Source organism: Vigna unguiculata, chromosome 8 (genome assembly GCF_004118075.2).
Source record: "Vigna unguiculata cultivar IT97K-499-35 chromosome 8, ASM411807v1, whole genome shotgun sequence".
Classification (NCBI taxonomy): domain Eukaryota; kingdom Viridiplantae; phylum Streptophyta; class Magnoliopsida; order Fabales; family Fabaceae; genus Vigna; species Vigna unguiculata.
Genome location: NC_040286.1, coordinates 9,625,007 through 9,636,644, shown reverse-complemented (window position 1 = coordinate 9,636,644; position 11,638 = coordinate 9,625,007). Strand labels below are relative to the sequence as shown.

The following is an 11,638-nucleotide window of genomic DNA, read 5'->3' as shown; positions in this document are numbered from 1 at the left end:
GTCATTTCACAATATCTATAACAATATATAAAAATATATTCTCTTTTATATTTATATTTCATTATCCCAATTTTAATTTTAATTATTTTTAAAATTAATTATTGTATAAATAATTTACTTTTAACGTTTTTCAAAAAACTTCTTTTATTTTAAACCATTATTTAAAAAAATTGTACGCATATTTTATTTTTAATTTTACATTAATAATTATTTTAAAATTAATTATATATTTATTACTGATGTTAACTTAAATATTAAAATTAAAAAATCGAACATATAAACGCGCCTATATTATCTGTGTTATCGCTAGTTTTTATAACGTGCATTCATCTCTTTCACTTTGCAATTTTCTTCCTTCCTTATTACTTATTTCCATCGTGACTCATCGTGACTGGTCTTTGTTGTTGCTCTCTACAGCTGCACTTCGTTGTTGTTCTCATTCGTTGCATTCAAATGTTTGTCGTTGCTATTAGAATGCCACAATTGTTGTCACATTTTGCAACCTACACTATTAAAAGTCCTATCTACACTATACAAACTCAATTACATCTTAATCACTAATCAAATTCAAACAAAGTTAACGAAATTAAAATTTTCGTATTATTTTTTGTATAACTTTTTCTTTGAACTCAAAACATATTTGAGTAGTGTTAAATTAAAATTTCCTAAAGTTATTTAAAACCTACAACTGATCAATTTGTTTGAGTTTCTAATATTGTGTGATAGTAAACTTACATTATACTAGCGACAATAAAAGCATGCATCTCTACTTTTATCATATTATTTTATTTTATTGAGAAAATTAAATTATTGTAACATGTTATCTTTTTTATAATATATACATGTCACCTCCTAGGAAGAAAACTCCCGCTTCACTCTTTCTTAGAGTGAATATTTCCTCGGCTCTGGTTTCCTATTGTTTATTACGTCTTTTGCATTCCAGTATGTCAAGGAAATAAATAGAAAAGATGAAATCAGAACAAATTCTGAGGGATCTAACGAAAACTAATGAAGAAAATATCACAGAAAATCATATTCAAGCAGAGAATTCTTATTCCAAAAAAAAAAAAAAAAAAAAAACCTTCATGATGTAAGAGTAGTTAATAGTCATCACTTCTTTTCATTCTTCTTTTTTCTTTTCAGAACGGTTGTTTCTCTTAGTGGCTGAATAATTAATGAGATAGAAATTGCAAAGTAGTAGATTATAGTGAGAGAAGAGCTCTTGCCATATAACTGTGAGTGAATACGCAACCAACACAGAATTAATGCTAAACTTTAATCAAACAAGGATTAAGCATAAAACACACAGCTTAAATCACAATTAAGCCTCACTTGAACCTTCCTTAATCACATGAATAGACCCACTACAAAATGGTATAAATAAATGAACATCTAAGCTAAAAAAAGATAAGTGAATTTATTTTTCCCTGACAAAGAAAAAGATAAAACAATAAAAATGGAACAAGTTATCATAAATAAGGGAAAAGAGGCTAAAAACACTACCATGAGGTGTATATATAGTAGTTATGAATCTATAAGAGAGCAATTGAAAAACACGAACAACATGAAAAAGGTAATTTATCTTGGCACAGATAACACAAAGTCTTGTGTGACAAAGTATTTTTACCTGAAAGAGACATAAAAGCGCACTTCAAAAAACATAAACATTAAGCTGATCGAACTAAAGTTTGAGTACTAGATTTATATATATATGTATGAAACATATAATGGGTGGGAATTTAGTAGGAAGGCCAGTAAGTGTCTAGATCCATGCAGTTATCGATGGACATGAACCTATTGGCATGAGAATTTGCATTGGTGATGTCTGCACCATACTCTACACCGTGAGCAGCAGGAGTGACCATGTTGGAACTGAAATCATGATTCATTTGGGTCACCGTGTGAGCAGAAAGTAGGTGTGTTTGTGTTAGGTTTCTTAGAGCTAGAAACCCAAGCTACTCGGGCAGAACTCACTCACACCAACACAGAAAGAAACAGAAATAGACTTTTATTATTCTCTCAAAGAATGCGTCCAGGGAAAGACAACAATTCCCCCCTCACAGGATCTGTTATGACTCCTGTTTACACTTACAGAAACAAAACGAATACCCCCCTTTTACAACACTACCCCCCTTCTTATTTATACTTTTCCTAAAACAAACTTTCATTCCCAAACAACCTACTAACAGACTAACTAACTAACTAACTCAGTTCTTATTTCTTCTCACATACACCTTTAATATTCTATCATTACTCCCCTCTGGCTGAGCAACCTTGTCCTCAAGGTTGAAGTCAGGGAACTGCTGTTGGATAGTTGTGACGTCTTCCCAAGTAGCTGTTTCTACCCCTTTATCCTTCCACTGAATTAAGACTTGCGGTCTTGCATCTTCCTTCCCTGGTATAGGTCCCCATCTGTTATCCAATATCTTCTCTGGGAACCAATTAGAGGTCCTGCCTTGCAAACCTTCTGGCAGGTCTTTCTCAACTTGATGAGTGCCTACTGCTTTTTTTAATTGTGAAACATGAAATACTGGGTGGATCCTGGCAGTTTCTGGAAGTTGTAATCCAAAGGCTACTGGACCTACCTGTTTCAGCACTAGAAAAGGACCATAATATCTAGCAGATAGCTTTGGGTGCAGTCTGGTGGGCATTGAGACCTGTCTATGGGGGCGAATTTTCAGAAAAACCCAGTCCCCTACTTGGATGGAGGATTGTTTCCTGTGTTTATTCGCATATTTCGTCATATGCTCTTGGGCTCTTGCGAGGTGGAACTTGAGTTGGCTCAAAGCTTCATCTCTGGTCATGAGATCTTGTGCTACTGCTTCCACAATGGTTTCTCCTGGAATAAATCTGCTGATGGAAGGAGGTGGTCTGCCATAAACTATTTCAAAAGGGGATTTTTGGGCTGCCCCGTGAAAACTGGTGTTATACCAGTATTCTGCCCATGAGAGAAAGTGAGACCAAGATTTGGGTTGTTCTGAGCTAAAGCATCTCAAGTATGTTTCTAAGGTTCTATTTAAGACTTCAGTTTGGCCATCTGACTCAGGATGGTACGCAGTGCTCATGTTTAACTGTGTTCCCTGCATTCTGAATAACTCCTTCCAGAAGAGACTTAAAAATGTAGGGTCTCTGTCACTAACAATAGATGCAGGAATCCCATGTAGTCTCACTATTTCTTTGGCAAACACCTCTGCTATGCTCTTGGCTGAATAAGGATGTTTAATTGGTATGAAATGCCCATATTTACTTAGTCTATCCACCACCACCAAGACTGAATCATACCCATTGGATTTTGGTAGCCTGACAATGAAGTCCAAACTAATGTCCTCCCATACTGCATTGGGTATGGGTAAAGGTTGTAGCAACCCTTGTGGTGAAGATGCTAGGTACTTGTGTTGTTGACACACCAAACAAGCAGCCACAAAATCTGTTACCATCTTCTTCATTCCAATCCAGTATAGTGATTGGCTTATCCTCCTGTAAGTTCTGAACACCCCTGAGTGACCTCCTGTAGATGTGGTATGGTATTCAGCCAGCAGTCTTGGAATCCAAGCAGAGTTGGCTGATAGCACGAGCCTGCCTTTATGATGAAGTCTTCCATGTTCTAAAGTATACTGCCCCTGCTTCCCAGGATTCTCTTTCAGCCCTTTTATGATCTTCTGTAATTCTGCATCTTCTTCCACTTCTGCCAATATCTTCTGGAAGTCCTGCCAGAATGGTATGGACATTATAGTCAATTCTTTGTCATCCTCCTCATTCTCCCCCCTTCGAGAAAGGGCATCAGCTACTTTGTTGGATGCTCCAATTTTATAAACAATATTAAATTCATATCCCATCAATTTGGCCAACCAATTCTGCTGGTTTTGTGTGGTGATACGCTGCTCTAACAAATACCTTAGACTCCTCTGATCTGTATATACTGTAAATTTTTGCCCCAATAAATAAGGTCTCCAATGCTGTATGGCTAAAACTAAAGCCATCAACTCCTTTTCATAAATGGACTTAGTTAAGGAAGTGTCCGATAGGCCTTTGCTGAAGAAAGCAATAGGACGTTTGTCCTGTGTTAGCACAGCACCCAGCCCACTGCCTGATGCATCACACTCAATGGAAAAAGGTTGGCTGAAGTCTGGTAGTTTTAGAACAGGGGCTGTTGTTATAGCTTTCTTTAGAGCCTCCATAGCCTTAGTGCTTTCTTCATTCCAGCAGAAACATCCCTTCTTTAATAGACGTGTTAATGGTTTTGCTACTTTTCCATAGTCTCGGATGAATCTTCTATAATACCCAGTCAACCCAAGAAAACCCCTCAAGGCTTTAAGATTTTTTGGCAAAGGCCACTGATGAATTGCTGCCAGCTTGTCTTGATCCATCTCTACCCCTTTTTTAGATATTACGTGGCCCAAATATTTCACCTCTTGTCTCCCAAACTCACACTTCTTTTTATTTGCAAAGAACTGTTGCTGCTGCAGTGTATGCAACACCTGTTTTAAGTGACCCATGTGATCCTCCCATGATTGGCTGTAGATTAAGATGTCGTCAAAGAACACCAATACGAACTTCCTTAAGTATGGCTGCAAAACTGTGTTCATGGCACATTGGAAGGTTGCTGGCGCGTTGGTTAGCCCAAAGGGCATGACCAAGAACTCATAGTGGCCCTGATGTGTGCGGAAAGCTGTTTTCTGTATATCCCCTTCATACATCCTGATTTGGTGATAACCTGCCTTCAAATCAACTTTGGAGAAATAGGTAGCACCATGTAGTTCATCCAATAACTCTTCTATCACGGGTATTGGAAATTTATCAGCCACAGTGACCTTATTCAAGGCCCTATAGTCTATGCAAAACCTCCAACTCCCATCTTTTTTCTTTACTAGGATGACTGGACTGGAATATGGGCTATTGCTGGGCCTGATGATTCCAGATTTCAGCATTTCCTCCACCTGTTTTTCTATCTCAGATTTCAGCAGATGAGGGTACCTATATGGTCTCACATTGACAGGGTTTTCACCTACTTTGATAGGTATTTTATGATCAATCCCCCTCCTTGGTGGCAGCTCCAGTTTTTCTTGGAAAATGATCTTATGTTCCTGCAAAACCTCCTCCAATTCCTCCTGCTGCTTGGCTGACAATCCTTTCCCCCCTTCTTCCTCTTCGTGACTGGTTAATCCCAACTCCCACACTAAGGAGATTGCTTCAATTTCAGTTTCCTTCAACAGGGCTTGTGGTGTCACAATTCTTTTTGTCAGAGTGGGATCCCCTTGAATGTTCACCACTTTTCCAGCCACATTAAAACTCATGGTTAAGGTGTTCCAATTTACCTTAACTTCTCCTAAAGATGCTAGCCATTCCACTCCTAAAATCACATCAACTCCTCCTAATTCAAACAGGAAAAATGTCTCTTTAACAACATGATTCTCCAAATTAACTTCTACATCTTTGCAACACCCTTGTGTTTGCTTCTTGTGTCCATCCCCTAATCTGTCACAGTAAGGAGGGGTATCTTCCACCATTAATCCCAATTCTGTCACCAATTGTGCTGAAACAAAATTATGACTCGCCCCACTATCAATTAAAATTAATACCTTTCGCCCATTGATATCTCCCTGCAATTTCATGGTATTATTTTGCGTTAAGCCTCCTGCTGAGAACAGAGATAGCTCCATTCTTTTGTTTTCCAACACTCCAATTCTCTCCTCTCCTCCATCCTCCTCTCTGCCCTCACTATTCTCCTCATCTTCTGCTAGAATTACCACTCTCAAGCTTTTTTCTGGGCAGCGGTGGCCTGGCCCAAAAGCTCCTCCACAATGAAAACATCTTCCTTCTTCCCTTCTCTTTAGGTACTCTGGGTAAGGCAAGTTTCTGACTGCCCTGTTTTTACTCCCTCCTGTTGTTGGATTTCCACTTGTCCTAGAGCCCATAGATGAGGTTCCCCCTCCTTCTTTCCTTGCTGTACTCATATTGCTGGGAGAAGACTGAGAGTTTCCAGCCCCTTTAAAAGTCTCAGTTCTTGATACCACACCCATTCCTCTCTGAAATCTGGTGTCTGCTGCTGATGTTGTCCGATAGGTGTTTGTTCTTCCTGCCCATGATTCATTAAGAGACTCCTCCACATCCCTAGAGATCTCCATTGCCCTCATTAAATCCCTTGGATCATGTGGCTTTACTTGGCTTCTGATCCGGCTTTGTAATCCTGCAAAAAAATACCCCAGTAGTTGTTCTTCTGATAAATCTGGAATTTGAGCCACCAATCTTTCAAATTCTTGTACGTATTCTTCTACTCCCTCATTCTGCCTTATGGATGCTAATTTCTCAAAGACTGTACTCCTATCCTTGCCTCCAAATCTTTTATTCAAAGCTTCGACAAAACTCTCCCAAGATGGGTTCTTGGATTTCTTTTTCCAGAAGCTAAACCAATGACTAGCGTTTCCTTCCATACTTATGAATGCTAATCGTAATTTCTCTTTTGGAGAAATATTTTGAATCTCAAAGAACTTTTCTGCTCTAGCAATCCAGCCCATAGGATCACTGCCTTCAAAAGTTGGTAACTCTACCCTTTTCATCCACTGCTTCTGGACCTCTTCTTCACTGTCAGAATCAGACTCCTCCTTTCTGATCATCTTTACAACTCCTTTCTTGTTGTTAACAGAATTCTCCCCATTTTCAGAACTCTTCTCAGACCCTTCTTCTGATTTCTTGCTATTCTTAATCATATTTCTGATTTCGTGAAGATTTTCTTGAATTTCCAAGATAATCTTCCCATTCTCGCTGGTCCACCTTTCCAACGCAGCAACTCTTCCCTCCATGATAACAGGCCCTTGGATCCGGCAGGTCGGACCAATTGTTAGGTTTCTTAGAGCTAGAAACCCAAGCTACTCGGGCAGAACTCACTCACACCAACACAGAAAGAAACAGAAATAGACTTTTATTATTCTCTCAAAGAATGCGTCCAGGGAAAGACAACAATTCCCCCCTCACAGGATCTGTTATGACTCCTGTTTACACTTACAGAAACAAAACGAATACCCCCCTTTTACAACACTACCCCCCTTCTTATTTATACTTTTCCTAAAACAAACTTTCATTCCCAAACAACCTACTAACAGACTAACTAACTAACTAACTCAGTTCTTATTTCTTCTCACATACACCTTTAATATTCTATCAGTTTGTGTGGTGGCAGTGGTGGAAACTGCTCCTCCTCCCAGGTTCAAATTCAGGCCAGAAATGGTGAACCCTGCTGCTGCTGCTGCTGCAACCGGTGGTGGCGGTGGTGGTGGATGGTTGAAATGGGGTTGCATTATAGGGAGGTTGATGACATTGAGACTTGTGGATGCAGCATCTCTGAAGAGCCTTTCCGAAGGGTTGATGATGTAGTTTCTTGATCCAGAAAGGAAATTGAAATGAGCAGAAGGATCACCCAGGTGCATCATTGGTGGTGGTGGCACCATGCTAGGGCTAAGTTCAAGACTATAAGGGTTCAGTGTTCTGGTGTGGTTGGGATTAGAGGGAAACTTTTTTGCTCCACCACTCTTCCGGAACACCCGGCAAACCACCCATTCATCTTGCTGTATGTCAGAGTTAATGTCAGATATTATAGTAAAAAAACAAAAATATTGGTATCTTTGTTGTAAATAAGTGTATATAGGTGCAATACCTTAGTGATTTTGAAGGTGGATTTTGAATGATTGCGATATTCATGCATGACCCAGTTGGTTTTCTCTCCTCTGGGAGCCCTACCTTTGTAGAAAACCAAAGTCTTCTTCATACCAACCAACTCCGATGTAACACTGTTCAAGATCTCTTTGTCTTTCCCGGTGGTTTTCCAGTACCCTGTGTTCGTTGCTCTGTTCGTTCTCACACCTGTCGGATATTTACGATCCCTTAGGTTGAAGAAGTACCATTCTTTTGCTCCCATTTTTGCCTTTCCTATAAACATATTCACCATAAAAATAAATACGAACTATCCTTCAAAATCACACAATAACATTATCTTGATTAACAAAAGAATATATTTAATTATTTGACAACCTTAATATTTATATTTGTGATATATTACTCGATATGTAATTTTTCTGTAAAGAAGTGTGAATTTCTTTTTTATAATTTTCTTATGAAAATTATAAATCTTACTATTTTTCTATAAAAAATTACAAACATTTTCACGATACATACCGTACTCAAATCTCTATACATGTAAGAGACTTATGAAACTATAGTGATAACTCTCATCAACTCTTCAACAAAATTCCTACTTTCTCTTCTTCACTTTCATAAAGTGGCGATACTTTGATAAATATCCACCTCGGAATAACTAAAATCATATCAATTTTTCAGAATAATTTACTGTAGATAATGGAGGATAAATCAAATTTATTACACTTTAACCTTATCACAATACAAACGTATTGCAGAAAAACAAATTAGGTTAAGTAGTTATATTATAACACGATGAATTGATTCAAGTAGATAACTTACCTGTGAAAAGGGTATGTAGTATATTGTATATCATAGAGAAACCCTAGATGGCGTTGACTATTTTCAGAACAACATGGACGCAAATTAGATCAAATATATGTAGAAAGTACTAAAATTGATGAACAAAATGAAGCAAATATAAATAGTTTCCACACAGATCTATGATTTCTTGATACATAGATGAGTTTGCAAAAGAAAAAGGGAAGTGCAAAGTGAGACACATGGAGAAAAAACTATGGATGAATCTTATAATCAACGAAAAAACATGGTTTTTTTGTAAGACATATAACTGTACCAGGAAGATCCCATGGCTCACATTTGTTGAGATCTACAACAGCTACTGCTTTTGCAGTGAAATCAGAATCTGAAATCTTGTTTGTGAGGTAGTAACAAATGAGTTCTTCATCGGTGGGGTGAAACCGAAAACCAGGTGGTAGGGTTTCTTCCTTCTTCTTGTCTTCTTCCATTTCAATGTCTTTACCCTCTTTGCCAACAATTTCCTTGTCTTTCTGTAGCACACAAAAAGGGACATGATGAACAAATTGATTTAGTTACCACCTTGGAATTTTTGTGAACAAAAAGGTTAAAGAAATATTAGACTATATAGAGAGAGTCTGATTTTGTATATATAAATCTCAGAAACAAAGGAATCAATAATTGAGAAACATGTTGTATAATGAATGACTCGGTTGTTGCTTACTTGCATGGAGAGAAAAACTTTTCTTGGATTCAGGTTTTGATGATTTATATGAGCAAGCTTTTGCTCACAAGAAACACTGACTTGAGGGTTACTACAAGGGTTTTCTAATTGTAAAAGGAGATGATGAAGAGGGTGAAGCTTTGTACGGAGTAATCAGCATGCATGAGAAAAGTTAAAGAATTTGAGTGTGAAGTCATAGAAGAAAAAAAGGGACAAGTGTGTTTGTGAAGATTTCACCAAACGTGGGTTTTTTACCGTCTAGTTGCATTGAACAGCTGGGAATTCCACGAAAGATACCTAGACTTGGACTAAAATGACTCTCTTGACCTTGTCGTCGTATGTTGTTTTTTAATGAACAAATACTATGCAATGTTTTTAAATTCCGGAAAATGTTGAAAGTTTATGAAGACCAACTAAGAATATTTCTAGCATGAGCGCTATGAAGTTTCTTCATGTCATGTCACGTGTGCTAACTTATATAACATACTAATTATATAAGTAAAATAAAAAAAAAGTAAATATTACTAGTGAAAAAAATCACTTTTTATAACAAATTTTTATACCAGTTATAATTAACCTAAATAATAAATGATGCAATGATAGAACTGTAAATAAGATAACATTTTCTATATTAGTTGTAGTTATAAATGGTATAGAAAGCGGACATTGTTGTATATTTATAATGAAGAAAAAAACTTTCTATACGAGTTATACTAGTATAGAAAGTAGCAAACACACACAAATGACTCTAAAATTCCTAACCCCATTCTCCTCTCTTCTCCTTCTTCCTTAGCATCCTAAAATGCTTTCTCCTTATAAACTCTACCAAACCCAAAGCACACACTCACTCGAACACGACATTACCGATGACCTTGGGATGAGCCACATATGGACCTTTTGCAAGAAGATAAATCAAAACTTCACACTAAACCCTCCATTCTCGCCCTCATCGACAAGTTCGAGAAGCTTTGCCAGCCCTCACCTCCGCGGTAGTCAAGAAACTCTAGGGAGCGACACTGAACACGCAAAGCGCTGAAGCCCTAATCCAAACCCTAGTAGAAAGCTCTGTATCGTTTGTCGCTGTTGCAACACTCAAGGGATGATGTTGTCGTGGGTTACCTATTCAACCTACTCTATCGTTCATTTCTTGATTTTTTCTTTATGTACTTTGAATTTTTGTCACTACTTTCTGATTTATGAGATCTAGTTTCAGATTTGTCTTTCTCATGCATCTCTTATGTTTGATTTTTTAATTTTTGTGCCTTGTTTTTTTTTCATGTGTTTCAATTTAATGTTTCCCTTGTGTTTCCTTTTTTTTTTTCGATGTGTTTCTATATCAGTTTTGGCCTTAACCAGTATAAAAAGTGACATTTTTTATACTGGTTGTGGAAAGGGTATAAAAGGCTCTTTTTAACCGGTATCAAAGGTTTCCTTACACTAGTGAATGTTTTTAATCTTTATCCTTGTTCCAAACTTTGATACACTTTAGTCTCTAAATTTTAAAAATGAATGGGTATAGTCATTTTTTCACCTAATGACGTTAATATTTTTTTACTTGTTAAACAATGTTTCATACTGACATTTGAGTTAGAACGTCGGAACATGTCAACACGGTGTAACAAGTCAAACATTATCCTAAAATACGTTTGACATGTAAGAAAAAAATAATTATTTGGGATAGAAGAACTATATCCGTTCATTTTTAAAATTTGTGATAAAAATATATCAAAGTTTGAGACATAAAATAATTTCAAATTTCACGTCAAATTAAGTAACTAAAATCGTATTTACCCTAATAAAAAATAAATAAACTATCTCACAATATATGAGAAAATAAAGATGCAGATCAACAAAAATTTCACCCAAATACAATTTATTTATTCAGATAACACATTTTGTTATGCTAGTTCAGAATTTGATTTCTCTGAAACTAAATTCTAAATGTGAAATAATTGTAGGGTCGTGAGGCATCTAACTATAAAATTTGATTATCTAAAAATCAAATTCTAACCTTCATTTAAAAACAGTGGAGGGAGGAAAAATTAGGAAAAATGTTAATAATAAATTAGTAGTTTGAAAATTGAAAAATTTGAGAAATAGCAACTTTGAACAAAAGTGTACAAATATAAATATTTTCTAAAATTAAAATTGAGAAAAGTAATTATATTTAGTAATAATATTTTAGGGGAAAATTAAAGAATAGTAATTTATAACAGTAGACTTAGTAATAAAAAAATTAGAAATTAGGTAAAAAATAACAATTTAGAAAAGTAATTAATTTAAGAAGTAATTAATTAGAAGAATAAAAATGTGGAAGAAAATAAAATTACACAACATTTAATATATTTTTTAATATATTTAGAAGAAATTATGTAGTATTTTATTGGACAAAAAATGTAATATTAGTTGGTGTTTATTTATAAATAAATTACAGATTAATAAGAAAATTGTAAAAAAGTATAAAAT

The 11,638-nt window shown here is 36.1% G+C and overlaps 1 protein-coding gene across 2 annotated transcripts; it reads right to left on the bottom strand.

Annotated features, from left to right (window-relative positions):
- Window positions 1-1,565: 1,565 nt before the first annotated feature.
- Window positions 1,566-9,381, bottom strand: LOC114194562 (NAC domain-containing protein 92-like). 2 transcript variants are annotated; one of them, XM_028084883.1, is made up of 5 exons: window positions 9,173-9,381; window positions 8,768-8,981; window positions 7,652-7,923; window positions 7,163-7,562; window positions 1,566-1,921 (listed from the first exon to the last, which is right to left on the bottom strand). In XM_028084883.1, the coding sequence occupies exons 1-5, from the start codon at window positions 9,176-9,178 to the stop codon at window positions 1,740-1,742; spliced, it is 1,074 nt and encodes a 357-aa protein (XP_027940684.1). In that variant the 5' UTR covers window positions 9,179-9,381; the 3' UTR covers window positions 1,566-1,739. The 2 variants fall into 2 exon arrangements, with proteins under 2 accessions (XP_027940684.1, XP_027940685.1); XM_028084884.1 differs by having other exon boundaries at window positions 1,566-1,928; window positions 7,170-7,562.
- Window positions 9,382-11,638: the final 2,257 nt, after the last annotated feature.

Coding starts and splice junctions, on each gene's coding strand:
- LOC114194562 (XM_028084883.1), bottom strand. Junction 7,924..8,767: donor TGAGCCATGGGATCTTCCTG/GTACAGTTATAT, acceptor ATATGTTTATAG/GAAAGGCAAAAATGGGAGCA. Junction 1,922..7,162: donor CACCACTGCCACCACACAAA/CTGATAGAATAT, acceptor ACCTAACACAAA/CACACCTACTTTCTGCTCAC.